At 41.7% G+C, this 21997-nt stretch overlaps 1 protein-coding gene across 2 annotated transcripts in view; it reads left to right on the plus strand.

Annotated features, from left to right (window-relative positions):
• The first annotated feature begins 1506 nt into the window (after positions 1 to 1506).
• Positions 1507 to 21997, plus strand: part of epas1b (endothelial PAS domain protein 1b) — a 142174-nt gene continuing 121683 nt past the window's right edge. The window contains exon 1 of one of the 2 annotated variants that reach the window (XM_060831388.1): positions 1507 to 1980. In XM_060831388.1, the coding sequence (XP_060687371.1) occupies positions 1955 to 1980 (26 nt within the window). In that variant the 5' untranslated portion in view covers positions 1507 to 1954. The remainder of the gene's footprint in view (positions 1981 to 21997) is intronic. The other variant, XM_060831387.1, reaches the window with a different exon arrangement.

The raw sequence follows: 21997 nt of genomic DNA on the forward strand, positions 1-21997 counted from the left end.
CGAGGACATGCAGGTCCTTGGACTCCTCCACCGGCAGAACACAACTACACGACGGCTGGAGGAGGAGCGCCTCATCTTCCGCCTGGGAACCCTCCAACCACAAGGTATGAATTCAGATTTCTCCAGCTTCCTCATTTCCCCTCCCCCCACCTTGTCTCAGTCGGTTCCCTCAACTCAGCACCGCCCTCCTAACCTGCAATCCTCTTCCTGACCTCTCCGCCCCCACCCCACTCCGGCCTATCACCCTCACCTTGATCTCCTTCCACCTATCCCACCTCCATCGCCCCTCCCCCTAGTCCCTCCTCCCTACCTTTTATCTCAGCCGGCTTGGCTCTCTCTCTCTTATTCCTGATGAAGGGCTTATGCTCGAAACGTCGAATTCTCTATTCCTGAGATGCTGCCTAACCTGCTGTGCTTTGACCAGCAACACATTTGCAGCTGTGATCTCCAGCATCTGCAGACCTCATTTTTTACTCGTGGATGGTAAATCGTCAAGTCCCACAATCTGAGCCTATCTCCTTCAACATGTTTAGTTTGAAGATTGCCAGACATTTTTGTTTATCAATACTATCATCACCACTTTTTTTTATGGTGCTGGGAGTAAGGAACTTTAGTCACATGGATGGAGAAGTTGGATTGATCTCCTCAGACAAGAGAAGGTTCAGAGTAGGTTTGACAGAAATGCTCAAAATCATGAGTGGATAGAAATTATACTCACTGGCAGGAAGGATCAAGAATCAGAGGACACCGGTTTAAGGTGAATGACAATAAGGTCAAACATGACCTGAGGAACATTTTTTTTATTTAGCAATCGGTTAGAATCTGGAATGCACATCAGCAATAGTGGTGGGGACAGATCCAGTTTGGCAATTGGATAAGCCCCTGAGGAGAAGGAAACAATGGAGGGGCGTTGAGAAAGAGCAGGTGCAGGAAGAAATTCGAGCTGGTGGAGTAGGTCTGATAGAGGGCTAGCATGGATCCACGGGCCGAATGTCTCCCTACTGCGCGTAACCACATTTCCAAGTACTTAAGTGTTTATTTTGTGCTGGTAACATTTTTAAGTATCCCCGACGGGAAATGTCTGGGGTGTTCTCTTTACCAATGTCTTTTAAAAAAAAGACGCTATCAAATAGAGTGAGATCCTCACTCGTTGAGGGCTTGGATTGCCAGCGGCTACTGGTATCTACGCGAAGACCATGTTGTTTGGAATGTTTTTATTCCCTTATCTGGTTTACATGAAGCCAGGCAATTTCGTCACTCGTATTGCTTCGCAAAGAGGTCTTATCAGATAAGAACTTTTCTGGGAAAAAAATGTTGTTATGTAACTAGGACTGGTGCTCCCTGTCCTGTGCGCTCCCATTGGCAGCGGCCAAAGGTTCAAGCAGAGGCAAGGAGAAAAAAAAACACCAACTGACCCTGCTCGATGGGCGGGACGGGGCCCGGCCACAACCTATCGCATGTCGAAAATCCATTTACGATCTGTCATCTGGCCCAAGAAGGACTAGAGAGAGAGAGAGAGAGTCCCCGCCCTCAGGCGAAGCTTGAACCTCCCGCCCCAGTGCGAGAAATTAAGAGCGAAACTTTTTCTGCTCCCTGCCCTCTTTATAATTGGTCTTTGCCTGCAAGTGGCTGTACAATCCTCAGCAGTGTTCTGAGACTGTATGGTCGCCTCTCGTTTCCGGGTTGTTTCATGATCTGAACTATTTGATCCAACTAAGCATCTAAAAAAGAAACCCTCATGAAGAGATAAGAGGGAGAGAGACTGACAGAGTAACGAGAGAGAGAAAAAACACAGAACTTGGTGTGCACGGCAGAGGAAGTGAAAACAAATCAAGGAGAAAAGAAAAACAAATTATGATTCTTTCCATCCATATTGCATTGTAAATTACAATATCGATTGTCAACAGCACTTCTCGGTCGGTTCTTTGCTTCTGTAAACTTAATCGTCCAAACCATGACAACAGAGAAGGAGAAGAAAAGGTAAGCAATGAGGTTGCATTTGTTCTAGTGAAGTTGGCAATAATTTATTTCTGATAAGGTGCGGGCTGATTTTGTTTATATTATTATTACGTGCTTACATTTAAAGTGGGACTAAACTCCGACATCACCAGGTGTGCTGACAGCAGACGGGAATAGACTAAATAATAAGTAACAACCATTCTGTTTCGGATTGTTTCTGATTGGGGCTGCGGTTTGAAGTTGATGACAGCGGCCTGTCTGTCGCTGGCTGTCAGCTGCTACCTGTCTGCAAGACAGACCTGGCTCTGAGGGCCAGCAATGTTGGCAAATATGTCCCTCAAAGTCTTCCCCAAGGGCAAACTCCAGAAGGGACAAGTTGGCTCAAACCTCAGCGACTGGGTCAGCGCTGTTTAAACAGTGACCTATTGATTGATCCATGTTCTCCTTCAAGTGTTTATATTGCCACTGCGGCTCAGTGTCTCATCAACAAGCTGGCGAGGCCTGGCCGACGGATTAGAGGTGGCAACTGTGTTCTCGGGCATGTCCTCTCCCCCAGGGAGGGTTCAAACCAAATAGCAACTTTCTTGAAGTTTAAAGCGCTTGCTCCCCACTGCCATGGGACATCTGCGGCTGCACTAAAAGCCGACCTTTTCCCTCCTCCCTCTCTTTTGAGATAGTCTTTGCATTTCGAGAGAACGGCGGAATTATACCGCATGGCTTGTATGATATAACGGTGTGTTATTATCTACAAGAAGAATATTGCCCTCAGGCCTTAGCCAGATTGCAAACGGCTGTTGCATTGATCTCTAAGTGACTAGAGCTCAACTGGGATTGAGTGGGAGAACGGCCCCTGAAGGACAGCAGCATCAGCTGACCCTTCTGTATTCTGTACAGCCGACATCCAGCGAAGGTTCAACATTGGATAAAAACAGAAACACAGACATTCCAAACTAAAGATGTTAAGGTTGCATTTTCCCGCCCATTCAGCCGTGTCTTGGATATTGGGAGCTAGTTGCTGGTCGCCCCAAGGAATGACATTGGGACAATTCGTTGGAGTTCGTGCCTCTAGGTAGTTCTGCTGAGCGAAGTGGCGTCCCGGAGGTAGAAAGGGCTCACATTGTCAGGGTGTGGCAAACTACTGCGTGTGGCAAAATACTTGGTGATTACAACAGCTACTTTACCACCAGGGTCTGGGCGAAGTGCGGGGGGCTGTCCTGAGTCTGGGTTAGAATCAGAAACAGTTTAAATGGCAGTTGAAGTTAAAGGTAGGCAGGAAGTCAGATATGCCAGACTTCATTAAGGAGTTTACCTCTCCAGCATTACTACTTGGTTGTGAGGGTGGCATCAGAAATGAGACTCTGTGTTCAGGATTGCTATTTTGCTTTAAGATTGGCCTTAGCCCACAGCATGGGAAGGCAAATGCAATGTTAGCGATTCATTTGGAGAGGGCGAGAATACAAGAGCAGAGGTTATATGAGGTTCTGGTCAGGCAGCAGTTAGAATATTGTCAGCAATGTTGGGCCCCAAATCTAAGGAAGGATGTGCTGGTATTGGAGGGGGTCCAGAGGAGGGTTACAAGAATGATCCTGGGGGTGAAGAGCTTGCCAGATGACAAGCGGTTGATGAGTTTGGGTCTTTACTCGTGGAGTTCATAAGGATAGGTATTGGTGGATTAAGATACTTGCAGAATATTGAGGAAGGATAGAATGGAGGTGGAGAAGATGTTTCCAACAGTAGAGGAGACTAGAACCTGGGGGGTAGCCTCGAGTGACAGGCCTAAAGGGAAGACATTTTCGAACTTAGATGAGGATGAATTTCTTCTGCCTGAGGGTGGTGGACTGTGGGACTCAAAAGGGCGTAGTCATTGAGTATCCTTAAGACAGTGCTAGATAGGCTCTTGATTAGTAAGGGGATCAAGGAATACTGAGAAAACATATCAGCCAATAGCGGAGCAGACTCGATGGGCCGAATGGCCTAATTCTGCTCCTATACCTTATGCTCTTATAACCTTACAATGTTGTTGACTCTACCCCACTACTAAGCATATGACAACGGCTTGAAGATACAGTTCAAAAGGGAAATTGGAACAATCATAATGAAAGGTTACCTCACAACTTGGTGTATTTGCAGGAATTACGCCAGTTCCCCAGTACTCTGGGTTCACAAGAGGGGCTCAGGTGCTAGGGAAAGGTGGCACGGAGGTTTGAGTTGTGCCAGTCCATTCCAAATAGATGTTAACCAACAGGAGGACGACCCTGTTAAAGTATTTCTGAAAATGCTGGTGTGTTGTTGGTGCTTACGAATTATATTTACAAGGCAACTTGTGTTTAGCAGTAGGCCTTTATTTATTTGACAGCCACTACTAGAGATGTTGCGTGTGAATTGAAAGGCTGGAAAGACTGACTTGTCTCCTATACCCATTCCTGAAAAAATCCGTATATTCTTAGAGACGGGAGGACAGTCCCGATTCCAGCGTTAATTGTAAACGTCTCAATACAACTGATTTGAAGTCGCTGTGGCGGACTTTGTTTTAAATTCAGAGCTACTGGTCTGGACTAGTTTCACAGAGAGAGAAAGCAAAACTTTCTCACACTGAGGAGAGGCTGTGACTATATTAGCAAGCTGTCCTTTTCTATTTGATAACGGCTAATGCTTTCAGTGGCCTGGGCAGCAGGTGGTTAATGTTTTGTTCTGTTTATGCCAAGAGGGCCAAACTCCGCAGCTACCTTTAAAGACGACGTGTTCAGTGCAAGTTAGAACACGCTATAACGCCGACATGAGTGATGGGACAATTGGAAGTGAATGTGTGGGGGCCGCTTAGCTCTGATGGCTCCGAGGGTGACACAGAATGAGAAGCACGGAATGGGTTCACTCTCTGAATCGGCGCTTGTCGTAGGTTTCCCCCCCAACTCCAAATCCAAGCCATTCACTCTCTCTCATTGATAACCAAAACTGGCGAACGTGTCTCAGAGGCAGCGGGAGATTTCAACCCAGTTCGCGTTTACTTTCTCCTAACTTCAAAAGAACTGTAGAAATACCGCCCTCCTGCTTTCTAATATATACCTGTGTGTATGAATCGAGAACAAAGTTAATTAGCAGCAGCACGCCCTTCTGACAATGAATTAAAAACAGCTGATTTTAAAAATTGTTCTGAGTGATAGATTGATGCAATCTGCGGGTTGTTTGCTTTGGAACACCTTCATCAGATCGCCCTTTGTTGAAATATGATTCACTCCTGCACATTTGACAACAGCCAAACCCCAACTCCAATGTGTTTCCACTCTTGAAACTAGAACGGACGCCACCGTTCAGTTCTGACCTCCCGTCCCCCCACTCCCACTGACCCGATGGGGTTCCGTGGGGTGGGATGACTGGAGTGGTGTTTGTTTTGCCTGCCCCATGTAAAGGTTCCAGGTGGAGCATATACATTTTATTGAGCAGCTTTAATAGTTATCACATACGTAACCTGCCACCATATACATGGGTATGATTGCCAATTTCTTTTAAAAAGAATGATTATCGTCACATGAACCTAGGTAGAGTGAAAAGTTTTGTTTTGAGTGCAGTACAGGCAGATCATACCATACAAAGTGCATTGAGTAACAGAACAGAGTGTTACTGCTGCAGAGAAGGTGCATGCAAATATGAGCATGTTTGCAATTAGTAACTTATGCATGAAACCAGGGCCATCTGTTCAGCACTGGTAACTACTGGAATCAGGTCCACAGGCAAGAGAGGTTGCACTGCCGACCCGTTTCGTTCCAGTTTGAAGGAGGTTTTTCCGATCACCCTGATCGATTCTTTCTCAATATCCTTGTTCAAATAACAGTCGATAGCTGAGCTTTGAACCCTCATGTTGTTCTTAAATATTGAAACATGTTTACTGGTGATTGAGGTATCCAGTAACTGCTCACCGTTTGGCAAGTCTGTGAGAGAAAGCACAAGTACTCTCAGTCCCGGAAAGCTGCAGGGTCACACAGAATCTCACTGGATCAAATGCCTGTACGTATCCATTAAACGTGCGTTCAGAGAAAAAAAAACTGTTATGGAAACTAAAACTAAAATAAAACAAATTACCTCGGGAAAGGAAAGGTAGCCTGGGGATATTTCCATCTGGTCATTCTTGTACATATATTTGCGTAACAAAGGTCGCACAAACTAAATAAAGGTCGCACTACATATTTACATATTGAATATATTTTTTTGCTTAAGAATACATCGTTATATTCGAACTGAGCAACGTTTCAGATTAATTTAAAAATCATACAACACCAGGTTATAATCCAACAGGTTTAATTGGACGCACTAGCTTTCAGAGCGCTCCGAAAGCCAGTGTGCTTCCAATTAAACCTGTTGGACTATAACCTGGTGTTGTGTGATTTTTAACTTTGTACACCCCAGTCCAACACCGGCATCTCCAAATCATTTCAGATTAATATCCGCGTTGCTAAAGCTGTATTCTGGAATTTGAATTAAAAACATATTGTAGTTATTTTGAAAAGGAAATGGTTTTCTGGGATATGGGTAGCCCAGCCCTGGCTTATTTTACTGTATAATCCACGGTTTTCCCATACAGCGGAATGGCCTTTCAGAGCGACTGCGTTGCCTGGCCACTTCCCCTGTTTCAAGGACCTTCAACAAATATCTGGGGCATTTCCTCATTTAAAAGTTGAAAGCCATACGTACGTGACAACACCTGTACAGGTCGCCTAAATATGTTTGGTTACATGGGCTACAAGCTGAAGTTACACGTTGCATCACGTCATTTCGGTGGATGACAGTGCAAATGCACTGGACCTGAAATCTCAGCTGAGAACTGCGCTCACAACGAGTGAGTGACACAAGGGACTGGTGGTGCGACTCGAGCTTCGGTCTGAGCTGGTCTCTTGAGTCAAGTTCTATTTGAGGCCATGTAAAGTTACTGTTAAACCTTCAAATTTCCCGTGCAGACATTCAATTTGAGTGCTAAGCAATGATCCACACGCACAAACACGATATTAAGTTAGGGAGTGTAACATCTGGAGGTGAGAACGAGGGCGAGCAGAAGTGAGTGGCTGCAGTGGGAGCGATGTGGTTGTGAAGCAGTCTCAGAAATTCCAAGTGATCCATGGAAAAGCAATCCCTTGCTTTCTTATGTTCGGAACACATGGACTTGTAACAAATAGGTAGATCTTTCACAGGAGAAATGGTCAGCACACTGCTACCAAGTCTCAATGTGTTGGTCCCACAGCAGAATGATACTCAGAGATTAATGGTCTCAACAATAATTCTTATGTTTAGTAAAACATCACAATTATTTTCAAACTTGTTTATATAGGGAAAAAAGTCAGAAACAAACAGTTCAAACAAAAGCAAAAGTGTAAATGGAAATATCATTATATTTAAGATAAAAGTAAAATCCTGTGAATGCTGGAGATCTGAAATACAAACAGAAAGTGCTGTGGAAACACAGCATGATTAGCAGCATCTGTCAGGAGAGAAACAGTGTTAATCTTTCAAGTCCAATATGACTCTTCTCCAGAAGTATTATTATGGTAGTCAACTGAGATGACTGCTTTCCAGCATTAACAAGTGGTTGGTGCTGTTAGATTCTGCCCAGCCAATTTTCCTCTTGAATCAAATAGTGACGTTGTAATGTTCAGCAGCAATTACACATCTCAACACTCATTTGAAAGGGTTTTCTTCATTCATTTGAAATGAAAAGGCTGCTTATAGTTTGTTATGTTGATGAATTAACTTGAAACTTGACGTGCTTTCAGACCATTCATTTAGTTAAATGACCTAAAGCATTTTACATGAAAAAAGGCACTGAACAAAGACTAGGGAAGAACTAGGGGAAGTGACCAAAGCCAAAGTTGAAGAAGTAAATCTTCACCAGGCACATCGAAAAGCAGAAAAAAATAACCAGGCTTATGGAGATAATGGAGTGACATCATAGTACTTTAGTGAAGCCCTAATTTGAGATGTTATAAAGAAGTTCAGAGTGTGAAGAGAAATGGGCAGATAGAATCTCACAGAGTCACAGAGTGAGGAAAAGATGTGATCACAAAGGGTATTGCAGACCAGGATCAAGTCAGAGGCTGAACAGAAATAATGCAAGTGAGGGGCAGGTTATCCGCATCAGAACTGTGGTTACATTTTGTGTGGTGGAGTTTTCTGTAAAAGCTATGTTGGTATCTTCTAGCGGGTTTTCTCATGAACTGATAAACTCAGGTTTGTGCACATTTACAGTGTTTCTAGAAAAATTGATATGAAGACATTTCACAGGAGATGATCCAGGTGACTGAACTGGCCAGGCTGGATCAGATCCGATAACAAGGGAGTTATTTGATCCCAGCATTGCTGCTGAGTTCTCAGAATGGGATTTAGTAGTAATAGTGGTAAGCATAGTTCTGAAGGGAGGAAATCTGTCTAAACACATTTGTAATATGGCTGTAAAGTGTTCAGAGCAATCATTCCTCTTTAATCTGGCATTTTCATATGTATTTACATGGATTCAGAAAATGCAAAAGCAAAATTAATTTCTGTAAAATTAATTTTCATTACATTTTATCTTGTGCAACACACTACTGCCTCACTTAGTTTGAAGTTGCCTAAAATGTGATGCAAGTATTTGTCATTGCCAAGAGTAACAATTGTATTCCCAGGACATTCCCTGTTTGGAGAGGGGCAAGAAGAGGAAGTGATCTGGGAGCATACTATATTGGGCTTCTGTTTTTATTATTATAAGGCAGCTGGAAATTCAATTTTGTTGGTGCTTTTAACCCATGAACGTGGGACAAATTATATGACAATGGGAGTGTTGGCAGCTGTGAACCCTTCGTGTTCTGTATACCTCTGTGGACAACTCTGCTTAAACTCTTCTTAAAGGAATAGTTTCGCTGCCTATTCTATCAGAGTGATCACCAAGTTGTGACACATGAAATTTGCTGTGGCAAGTGGGAAATGTAATTGCACAGATACAAAGAAACACCAAAATATTTGACATTTGAAATAAATCTGTAGAAGGCAGGAAATGCACAGCAGATTGGTTAAGATTTGAAAGAGAAAAAGATGGATACATCAGCTATGGTTCCCATTTCTTTCTGGAAAATTCTCTCTGATGGATCTTTGGTGATAATAGGTTCGTATTAGACTGGAATGTCCAAGTATAACTTAATGGCAATATTTTAGGTTCATACATGAAGAATGACCAAAGTCTCCCAAGTGCAAAAAAAACCCAGATGAATCAGGATTTTAAACTAAAAAGATAACACATGAACTTCTGCAATGCTTAGAGTGTGTCCTTTACCTGCGCTGTTGAACATTGGAAACAAATTTTCACTTCAACTTTTCAAATTCTAACCAATCAATCAATAATAGGAACACTCATCATTCCCTTTTCATGTGATCATGGTTTTTGTGTTAGTTTTATTTTACCAATAAGTTTGACACACACTAGTGGGTGAAGCAAAAGGGTAAGAATTCAATTGGAAAAGTTTAGTTTAATTTAGCCTCTAATCATTTGTTAGTAATGTAATTAATAGCCTGACTTGTGGTTTCTTTTCTAAACATGACAGTAACTGAATTGGGAAAGAAGCTATTCTAAAGCAAATATTTTTTTAAAAAGGCTGAATGAGGAAATAGGTTATGGAAAGATATTAAGAATGATAGAGATTATTGGAAAAAAGGATGACTGTGAGAGCAAAGGTGATTGCTCAGTAGCAGTGACCTGAAAATAATAAGCTGGAGACATCAGTGCAGCAATAAGTTGTTTTTATTGTTGCAATGATTGCGTAGTAGGAATGAGAGAGATGTAACAACCTTCCAATGGAAGGTCATTACAAGTCTTGGCAGAGAGGACAAGAGATTGGAGACTATAGGTGATTAAGTACAGGGTCAGTAGGATTCTGTTTGCTACACAATAGAGTTTAAAGAAAAACAAAATTAAAATAGGATCCTGTAAGTGGATAAACAAATCTACACAGACCATGGTTACAAGATTCACACAGTTGTCAAAAAATTTGAATTTATATTTCTCTCTATATCTCTGCAAAGATAAATGGGTGTTAGTTTTTTTCTTAAGTTGTAAGTACAGGTTGTTGAATGTGCAAGTTAGTCACATCACAACAAAGAAAACAGTGGAACCTGTGTGAACCAAGCAGGTTAAGAATTGCAAAGGAAATCTCGAAGATTTGAAAAGTAGGTAACATCTACAATGGCTGATTTCAATGTCAGATCAGGTACAGAAAGAGAAATAAACAAATATAAAATTGTTTGGATTGAGAGAAGTAAAAGGAAGATAAAAAAGGACTTAAAATACAGTTTACATTAAATAGATTTAAAATATCCAACAATTAAGACCTGAAGGAATGCTACTTCACATTTGGAATATTTAATTATAGTGCCAGAAAAAATTAATAGATTTCATGTCATTTCTTTGACAGCACCCCTCAAACCTGCAATCTCTACCGTCTAGATGATTCAGGGCAGAAGGAATATTGTTACACCATCACTTCCAAGTTCCTCTCCAAGTCACACACCATCCTGACTTGGAAGTATACCACTGTACCTTCGTCATCAGTGAGTTATTAGTCTAACATACCCTACCTAATAGCACTCACCACATAAATTGCAGTGGTCCGAGAAGGCAGCTCACTGCCCCCTTTACAAGAGCAATAAGATATGGGGCAATAAATGCTGGCCTTGCCAGTGAAGTCCATATCCTGTGAATTAATAAAACAATAACATGGTCCAGAGACTGAAATGGAAAAGGTTTAACTGTGAAGGAGAGTGGATGCTTGTATCTGTTGTACATGCTGTTCAATGAGCAGGCAGACAATGAGGTATTGTTTTCATGAAAGTAGTGATGAAATGATGTTACCTGAATGGCAGCTGCTGGATTTTTGTGTTGAATTCTCCATCTACCCTCACCTAAAGTTCCATTTACATTTGAGCGTAAATATCGGTGAAAGCTTCTTGGCTCACCATCGTTCTGAGAGCAAGTTTGGGGCCAGAATTTAGATGAAATGAAGGAAACATGAAAAGAAAACTGATTTGTGAGTTGAAGCCTAATTACTGAATTACAGCAGCTTTTGTATGACACAACAAAAGTGGTATATTCACTATGGAAAAACTAATGAGATATTTTGTTAGACTTGAAGCAAAGTTGTTTTAGTTGAATTTTCATGTTGAATCATTAATAAAAGACATACCCTGACTGTGACCTTTCCTCCAGTAATTTAATATATATTTATATAGATATATGATGTCAGCATTTTTCTTTGATTTGCAGAATGTTTAGGGTGTTTCCCATCAGAGAATCTAGACAACAATATTCAGGAACCAACTACTGTTTAATTATTCAAGCCTCTGGATAGAAAAGATTGGTATCTGATTCCTGCAGCTTTTTTGAATTGGATTTCATTGTGTATACTAAGATAGAAGTAAAAATTTGGGCAGGTCTTGTTCAATTTCCCAAGCGACTTTATTTTTCCCCTGTTGATTAGGGTCACTTTCAGGCTCAGTGTGTTATAGACATTAGGTTTAGTTAGATTTGGTATGTTGTTTTTCAGAAGCAAAACAAGATTTTTAACTGTTGACTGAACAGAGGTACTTTCCTTATTTAAAAGAACCATTTTACATTTCAAATCCAATGTATATCTTTTAACTTGGTTATCATTTTTGAAGTATGTCATTGAGTACATCAATCGATCTTTTTGTCTTCTGGATTTGATCTGAACGATGATAAATAAATAAGCATAATAAGATTTTAACTGAATGTGGCTTTGTCACTTACTCATCAAAGAACTATCACTTTCCTAAACAACTGCACTGAAACAGAAATTCAATTCCAATTAATTTGCAAGATTTCATGATAAATAATAATGTCCTGCAGAAATACATGACATGTTTCCTAGTTTGTGTTACTGATATATACCGTACAACATCAACAAAAAAATTTGCGACTAATGCGGCCATTCACATTTGGAAAGAACGGGTCTGTCCCTTCCCAAACATCCCACCCACAAAGCACCGTGGTGAAAGGTCAGAATTGCATATCTTGTGGCTGGAGTATGTTATCTCTCCTTGTTCGATTCTTCACTCCCTCTATGTTGTCAGACTGAATCATGAGCTGAAAATGTGTTACTGGAAAAGTGCAGCAGGTCAGGCAGCATCCAAGGAGCAGGAGAATCGACGTTTCGGGCATGAGCCCTTCTTCAGGAACTTCTTGATTCCTGAAGAAGGGCTCATGCCCGAAACGTTGATTCTCCTGCTCCTTAGATGCTGCCTGACCTGCTGCGCTTTTCCAGCAACACATTTTCAGCTCTGATCTCCAGCATCTGCAGTCCTCACTTTCTCCTAGACTGAATCATGAGCATAGATTCTGAGACCTTTTTGTTTCCTCCAGTCAAATATTGGGAAGACTAAAGTTGTCACCTTTGGGTGGGCGCGCAACCTTTGCTTTTGCTCAATCCCCCTCCCCAGCCAATATTTCAGGCTGAACCAGTCTGACTGCAGTCTCATCATCTTGTTCAAACCTGAGCTGGGCTTCTGATACCCTTTCCTTTGATCATAAAGATCAGTTACTTATCATCCCTGTAATATTGGTCACCTCCACCCACTCCACCTGCTTAGCCCAACTGCCACTCAAACCCTTAGGCATGTCTTTGTTGTCACAGAATTGATTATTCCAACATTTGGCAAGCTGGACATCAATTCTTTAGTGTCTGTAAATTCCAATTCATTCAGAATCCTGCGTTTCATTCCTATCCTATATGTCTATGACTACCTATTACCCTCATTGTTTCAGGAGTAATAGATCATCTGTTTTTAAATGTTTCCCTGAGCTTGTCTCTCATTCCAACACTATCATGTTCTCTAAGCTTAATGTCACTGCAAACTTTCTCTGTATCTGAATCTAGCCACTTGAGTACTCTGCGCTCTTTTAAACCATTTTTGTTTCCTCAGCTGTATCTTTGGGCACTTATTCCCACTTTTTTGGATTTATTTCCTAAACCTTCCTACCTTCTTCTATTTTTCAAATTCTTGATAGGCAAGCTCTCCAGGCAGGCTTTACACCACCCATCCATGTACAAATTCCCTTCTCCTCTTTCTTCAAACCTCTGGTGACGACCTTCAGCTTTATTAAATCTTAAAGATGCTACATAAAGCTGCAACAATACATTGCTGTTGAGCTAGAAACAAATTTACATGTTATTGTAAATTTGCAATTAAACATTGAGTTTATCAATGGAGCAGATTTGCCATTTTCATTGATGAAAGAGACCATTTGGACTGAGGTGCTCAATGTAGCTCCTAGGAGAGCTATTGGGTTCACTCTATTCCCCTCCATTTTCACCAATCTGTAAAATGTTGCTTTTCCGTATGTTTTTAATTTCCTTTTGCAACGTTTTGTTGAATCTGCTTCCACCACCCTTTCAATCAATGCATTCCAGATTATAACAATTCAATCCATAAAAGAAAAGTCTCCTCATTTCTTTCACCAGTTATCATAAATCTGTGATTTTTGGTTGTTATTCCTCCTGCTACTGTAAACAAATTTTCCTTCCTATTCTATCAAAACTCCTCATCATTTCAAATATTTCCATTTAATCTTTCCTCATCCTCTCTAATGTAACAATCTCAGCTTTTCTACTGTCCCCTTATCATCAAAGTTGTTACTTGATGGTACCATTCCAGTATGTCCCATTTACACTCTCTTCAAAGTATCAACATCCTTCTAAATATGTGGTGCTCAGTATTGGATGCAGTGCTCCAGCTGAAGCTTTCCCAGTGAAGATGAAGGCACAATATCCTGGCTTATGTACTATATGCATCCATTTTTAAAGCCCAAGATCCTGGATGTTTTATTGACCTATCCTGTTCCTTTTAATTTAGAACTAAACGGTTCTGAAATCACACCGAAAAAGAATGCAATTTAGAATGAAGAGTTATTATGAGAGCTAATTCATCTCAATTCAGGAGCAACAAATCTACTTTTCATAGTTAAGAGGAGGGAAATGGCTTTGGAAGGAAATATAAATGTGTGCATCCTATCTAGGTATGAATGATGCAATAAATATTACTCTTTCAATATAAGCTAAGGATAACATCCAGACTTCTAACATCAGGACTCAATGACATTAAACCACCAGAGAAAGATTACTATAGTCTTCTCAACATTTCCACAGATTTTTTAGAAGATTCATCATTAAAATACTCTTTGCAAATTTAATTTGAGCTAATGCTCCTAACAAAGGAATCTTGATAAGTGAACATAACGTCCAACTAAAAATGTGTACATTTGAGATCTGAATTGCTGTTCAGCATGTTTCAGCAAAACAAGATGTCTGAGGTCTTGGGAAGCGCAGGTCTAAGAAAATATTCCAATGCTCACCAAATTTTCTGGGGAAAATTAGACAGCTATGGGACTGAGGAACAATGTAATTTATGGGTGCATGAGTTCAAGTACATGTAGCACTTGAAATAACCTTAAATAACCTGAAATAGTATTCATTCTCAATAGGAGGAAAGTCACATTCTGTGAACTTGATATATACAGTTGATGTAATAAGGTCCATGAAGAGGAGTAATCTTTCTGTGGATGAATTTACGAAAGTACTGACACACTTCCTTTCACTTTCCTGTTATTTTGCTGTTAGACATTTCTCAGTGTCTCGGAAGGCGCATCTCCTACTTTCAAAGGTCTACATTCATTAATGGTTCTTAGAGTCATAGAGATGTACAGCATGGAACCAGATCCTTTGGTCCAACTCATCCATGCTGACCAGATATCCCAATCCAATGTATTCCCATTTGCCAGCACTTGGCCCATATCCCTCTAAACCCTTGCTATTCATATACCCATCAAGATGCCTTTTAAATGTTGCAATTGTACCGGCCTCCACTGCTTCCTCTGACAGTTTATTCCATACTCGTACCACCCTCTGAGTGAAACTGTTGCCCCTTAGGTCCCTTTTATATCTTTCGTCTCTCACCCTATTCCTATGCCCTCTAGTTCTGGACATCCCCACCCCAGGGAAAATACTTTGTCTATTTACCCTATCCATGCCCCTCATGATTTTATGAACATCTATAAGGTCACTCCTCAGCCTCCTACGCTCCAGGGAAAACAGCTACATCCTATTCAGCATCTCCCTATAGCTCAAATCCTTCAACCCTGGCAACATCCTTGTAAATCTTTCCTGAACCTTTTCAAGTTTCACAACATCCTTCCAATAGGAAGGAGACCAGAATTGCACACAATAATCCAAAAGTGGCCTAACTCATCTCTTGCGGCTCCACGCAAAGGCTGCCTTGCTGATCTTTGATGGCCCCTATTCACTCCCTAGTTACCCTTCTATTCTTAATGTATTTGTAAAAACCCTTTGGATTCTCCTTCACTCTATCTGCCAAAGCTTTCTCATGTCCCCTTTTTGCCCTCTTGATTTCCCTCTTAAATAAACTCCTACAACCTTTATACTCTTCTAAGGATTCACTCGATCTGTCTTGTTTGTACCTGACATATGATTCCTTCTTTTTCTTAACCAAACCTTCAACTTCTCTCGTCATCCAGCATTCCTTATATCTACCAGCCTTTCCTTTCACCCTAAGAGGAGTATACTGTGTCTGGACTCTTGTTATCTCATTTCTGAAGGCTTCCCATTTTCCAGCCGTCCCTTTACCTGCGTACATCTGCACCCAATCTGCTTTTGAAAGTTCTTGTGTAATACCTCAAAATTGGCTTTCCTCCAATTTAGAACTTCAACTGTTAGACCTGGTCTATCTTTTTACATCACTATTTTAAAACTAACAGAATTATGGTCGCTGGCCCCAAAGTGCTCCCCCATTGACACCTCAGTCACCTGCTCTGCCTTATTTCACAAGAATAGGTCAAATTCATTAATTCAGCCCAGACTCAAATCCTGATCAAAGCTACCATTCAATCCAATTGATCCTTTTCCATTATTGCTCTTTTTTGTCATACCCTAGCTGATCTCTAGATGATCTAGTTGAAATATGCCTTCGCACAGCTCACACATGACATGGCACATGCTGCAGGAACTGTGAATTTACCTGGTTGAAGAAAAAGGTGTGCAAAATGGATGTAGGGCCTAAATCCCAACATTGGCTGTTCCTTGATTTCTTTGCCACAAACCTTCAGAGATTGCAGGAGATTCTGAATTGGCTTGATTTGTTCAAGTCCTTTTCAATGACGAAATTTCACACTTTCCAGGTACTCTATGTACTTTGCATGGCATCAACATACTCTAAATACAATGAATTGCAAAGCATAATCAGTTGTGTAGGAGTTAACAAATTGGTTGTCGTGTTGTGTAATTGTAGCCCTTGAGACAAGGTAAGCAGTGCTCAGTTTTAGCCACTTAATTGTCTAGTTCCATTTTATGGCCACCCATTTCCATTCTCATGTTCAAAAAAAATGGTGTATACAAAGTATTTACAAAAAGAGATCCAAGCTGAAGAAAACAAAAACCTGTCGAATAACATTATTCTGTGCTTTCTTCGTCATTTTTCATTTAGTCTATATGACAGTCTTGTGAAGGCAATTTCTACTGTCATCGCTAGTTCAGGAAATTAAAGTGTAAAACTACACAGATACTTCCATGTTCATGCCCAGGAAGTGCTACTTCATTATGGAATGTTTTATGATGGTGTATTTTAAAAATACCTTTCTTACAAAATTAAGTTAAAATGAATTATGATGACATCATATCAAAATGAGTGACAATGATAGTCTTTTGTTATATAGCTTGTTTCCTGTCTTGTTGTTGAGTCCCACAGAGGTTTCAGAGTAAATTTAGAGTGTGACATTAACCTGTTAAGAGGGTCCGTGTGGTGCAGGTTGGTACAATTGGTTAGCATGCTCCTGAATAGGGAAGAAATAGATCAGTCCAGTTCCTGTTGCTAATGATGACCCTGATGGAAAATGGTCACTTTTTGATTCAGATTAGAAGAGTTTGAGTTCTTCCTTTTTATTTCTTAGTAAATGCAAATATTAATTTTTCCATTACGTAGGTTGGCCCATGCTGTGTTACATCACAAATGCTTTCAGATTATTTATTTATATTGGACTTGTTTTACTTCTTTTGTGGATAAACCAGTTGTGGCCCAGTTGTTTTCGTGACAGTGACTAGGTTGTTGTGAATTCAAGTAATTCTTGACTGTCTGGATTTTGGTATTGACTTACATTGAAGTACAAAGCCTGAGGGCAGAAAGGGAAGAAGAACTACTAGATTTTTCCAGCCGTGATTTGGAGATAGTTTAGATCATCCTGAGATAAAGTCACAAACGTGAGGGACGCAAAGTATACCCAAAATACTTTGCATCGCAAGTCTTTACATCTTTGCTTATGGCTGCTGATCATATCATTACTTGGCATGTGGTAACTATGGTAATGCTTCAACTTAGTCTATCATATTTAGTTGCCAAGAGATCTATTTTAGTCATTATATTTGTAATAGAGATGGATATTATTTTCCTTCTGGACGACAAATCAGTGGAAAATGTCTATTTTTGTTTTTAAAACAACAGAATTTGACAGTTTCCCTTCTGATAATGATTGTAAAGCTCTTCAAAATTCATTACCAACATTGTTAGCAGCTTTCTCTATCACACCAGCAATCCAATGTATGAAAGAGAAGCAGCTCATTATAACCAGTGTGGCACTGATTTTAGATATCTTTAAACAACCTGTTTAGACATTGTTATGACATAGAACATAGAACATAGAAAAGCACAGTACAAAACAGGCCGTTCAGCCCACAATGCTATGCCAAGGATTATTCCTAATCTAAAATAAAATAACATAACTTAGGCACCTCTCAACTCACTGCTATCCATGTGCATGTCCAGCAGTCGCTTAAATGTGCCTAATGACTCTGCTTCCACCACCACTGCTGGCAACACATTCCATGCATTCACAACTCTCTGTGTAAGCAACCTACCTCTGACTTCTCCTCTATACCTTCCTCCTAAAACCTTAAAACTATGACTTCTCGTGCCAGTCAATCCTGCCCTGGGGAAAATTCTCTGGCTATCGTTTCTATCCATGCCTCTCATTACCTTGTATACCTTGTTCAGGTCAATTCTCCTACTCCTTCTCTCCAGAGAGAAAAGTCTGAGCTTCGTAACCCTCTCTTCATAAGACAAGCCTTTCATTCCAGGCAGCATCCTGGTAAACCTTCTCTGCACCCTCTCCAAAGCCTCCGAATCTTTCCTATAGTAAGGCGACCAGAACTGGACACAATATTCCAAGTGTGTCCTTACTAGGGTCTTGTAGAGCTGCAGCAAAACCTTGCAGCACTTAAACTTGATGTCCCTGTTAATGAAAGCTAAAACAACATATGCTTTCTTAACAACCCTATCGACTTGAGTGGCAACTTTGAGGAATGTATGCACTTGAACACCAAGATCCTGCGGTTCCTCCACACTGCCAAGAATCCTGTCTTTAATCCTATATTCAGCATTCAAGTTCAATCTTCCAAAATGCATCACTTCACATTTACCCAGGTTGAACCCCATCTGCCATTTCTCAGCCCAATTAATGGCACCTCCAACCTCAATACCCTCAATGGCACCTCCAACCTTTGTGTCATCTGCGAAGTTATTAACATACCCCTCAACCTCCTCATCCAAGTCACTTATAAAAACTACAAAGAGCACAGGCCTAAGAACAGAGCCCTGCGGAACCCCACTCAACACTGACCTCCAGGCAGAATACTTTCCATCTACAATCACCCTCTGCCTTCTGTCAGCCAACCAATTTTGAATCCAGACAGCCACATCTCCACGTATCTCACATCTCCTCATTTTATGAATGAGCCTGCCGTGGGGAAAATTATCAAGTGCCTGATGAAGTCCATATACACCACATCCACTGCTCAACCTTCTTCAACTTGTCTTGTCCCTTCCTCAAAGAAATCAATAAGATTTGTGAGGCATGACCTGCTCCTCACAAAGCCATGCTGACTGCCTTTAATCACACTATGCTTTTCCAAATCGTCATAAATCTTATCCCTCAGAATTATTTCCAAAACCTTGCTGACCACTACTAACTGGTCTGTAATTGCCAGGGATTTCCCTATTACCCTTCTTGAAAAGGAGAACAACATTTGTCTCCTTCCAATCCTCTGGTACGACTCCCATGGAGAGTGAGGAGGCAAATATCCTCGCCAACGGCTTAACAACCTCTTTTCCCGCTTCCCGGAGCAGCCTAGGATAAATCTGGTCTGTCCCTGGAGACTTATCAATCTTAATGTTTGCCAAAATTTCTAGCACATCAACTTCCTCAATCTTGATCTGTTCAAGCCTATTTCCCAGCTCCTTAAAGTTCTCATTCACAACAAGGTCCCTTTCCTTACTGAAAACTGAAGCAAAAAACTCATTTAAGGCTTCCCCTATCTACCCAGAGTCCACGCTATGCTATCCCTGACTCCCTACCTTCTTGTTGATCATTCTCTTATTCCTCATGTATGAGTAAAATGCCTTTGGGTTCTCCCTAATCCTTCCCGCCAAGCCTTTTTCGTACCCCCTCCTGGCTCTCCTCAGTCCATTTCTGAGCTCCTTTCTAGAAAGCCTGTACTCCTCTAAAGCTGTGCTTGATCCTTGCTACCTCAAAATTATGTAAGCTGCCTTCTTCCTTTTGATGAGAAGCTCCTCTGTTCTCATCATCCAAGACTCCTTAATCTTATCCCTTATTGCCTGTCTCAGAGGAACAAATTTATGCATCACTCGCAACAACTGCTCCTTAAACAGTCTCCACAGGTCTGTTGTGCCCTTTCTGTGGAACAATTGCTCCCAATCTGTACTTCCCAACTCCTGTCTGATAGCGTCATAATTTTCTTTTCCCCCATTAAATATCTTCGCATGGTAACTGCTCCTTTCGCTCTCCATGGCTATGGTAAATATGAAGAAGGGCTCATGCCCAAAACGTCGACTCTCCTGCTTCTTGGATGCTGCCTGATCTGCTGTGCTTTTCCAGCAACACATTTTCAGCTCTGATCTCCAGCATCTGCAGTCCTCACTTTCTCCTATAGTAAATGTGAGGCAGTTATGGTCACTGTCACCAAAGTGTTCTCCCACCACAAGCTCTGACACCTGTCCTGGCTCATTGCCAAGCACCACATCCAAAATGGCCTCTTCTCTCATCAGCCTGTCTACATACTGAGTAAGGAAACCCTCCTGAACATACCTGACTAAAATGGCTCCATCCAAACCATCTGCACTAAGGAGGTTCCAGTCAATATTGGGAAAGTTTTACTCACCCAAATAACAACCCTGCTACATCTGCACTTTTCCAAAATCTGCCGGCTTATGGTTCTTTGATCTCCCTACTGCTGTTAGGGGGTCTGTAGAAAACCCCTATTGAGGTGGCTGCTCCTTTGCTGTTCCTAACTTCCACCCATGCTGACTCAGTCGACAAACCTTCCTCGACAACCATCGTTTCTGTACTCTCTAATCTCTGTGATGCACTCTCTAATTAGCAATGCTACACCCCCTCCTCTGTTCCCCTCCTTCCTGTTCTTTTTAAACATTCTAAACCCTTGCAACCATTCCTGCCCCTGTGAAACCCACGTCTTCACTATGGCCACAATATCATAGTCCCAAGTACTGATCCATGCTCTAAGTTCATCACTCTTATTCCTGACACTCCTTGTGTTAAAGCAGACACACTTTAACTGATCCCTTTGTTTCATCACATGAAGACCTTTCTGATAGATTCACTACATCCTGTCACTGCCCCATCTGCAACAACCCCCCCCCCCCCCTCAGGCTCTGGTTCCCACCCCCTGCCAAACTAGTTTAAACCCTCCTGAACCATAGAAGCAAATCTCCGACCATGGACATTTGTATCCCTCCAGTTCAGGTGCAACCCGTCCTTCATGTACAGGTCCCACCTTCCCCAGAAGGTATCCCAATGGTCTAGGTATCTGAAGCCCTCCCTCCTGCACGAGCCTTGCAGCCACATGTTAAGCTGCATTTGCTGACTGTTCCTCACCTCACTATCTCGTGGCACCGGTAACAAACTTGAGATTACTACTCTACTCGTCCGGCTCTTCAGCTTCCAACCTAGCCCTCTGTGGTCACTTTTTAGATCCTCAGTGCCTTTCCTGGCTATATCATTGGTGCCAATATGTACCACGATTTCTGGCTGCTCGCCCTCCCCCTTCAGAAACCTGTAAACCTGATCAGCAACATTCCGGACCCTGGCACCAGGGAGGCAACGTACCTTCCAGGAATCCCGTTCCTGACTACAAACTCTCTTAGGCAAAAGTGAGGACTGCAGATGCTGGAAACCACAAAATCTCCTGTCAATTCATCTAACTATTGAGTCCCCTCTGACTAGCACTTTTCTATTCTCCCCCCTTCCATTCTAAGCCACTGTGCCAGGCTCAAAGCCAGAGACCTGACAACTATGGCTTTTCCCCGGTAGGTCATCCCCACCAGCAGTACCCAAAACGTTATACTTATTGCTGAGGGGAACGGTCACAGGGGATCACTGCTCTGCCCATCGGTTCCCTTTCCTCCCCCTGACTGTATGAAGGGCTTATGCCCGAAACATCGAATTTCCTGTTCCTTGGATGCTGCCTGACCTGCTACGCTTTTCCAGCAACACATTTTCAGCTCTGATCTCCAGCATCTGCAGACCTCACTTTCTCACCCTGACTGTAACCCAGCTGTTCTTATCCTGTATCTGACCACTCCCTGTACATCCTCTCAATTTCCCCCTCAGCCTCCCGGATGATCCTCAGTTCATCCAGCTCCTGCTCCAGTTCCCTAACTTGGTTTATGAGGAGTGGGAGTTGGGTGCACTTCCCCCAGATGTGGTCGGCAGAGACATATGTCATGTATCTCACCTGCCACATTCTGCAGGAGGAACATGCAGCTTCCCTAACAGCCTTGCTATGCTAATCTGAAAGCCCACACAGGACTAAACAAGGAAGAAAAGAAAATTTTTAAAAATGAAAAAACCTGAAAACTTACCAAGTTTACAGACTCTTAGTAAGGTTAGAGGAGGTGGGTGGGAAGGAGGCCG

Source organism: Hemiscyllium ocellatum, chromosome 10, assembly GCF_020745735.1.
Source record: "Hemiscyllium ocellatum isolate sHemOce1 chromosome 10, sHemOce1.pat.X.cur, whole genome shotgun sequence".
NCBI lineage: Eukaryota > Metazoa > Chordata > Chondrichthyes > Orectolobiformes > Hemiscylliidae > Hemiscyllium > Hemiscyllium ocellatum.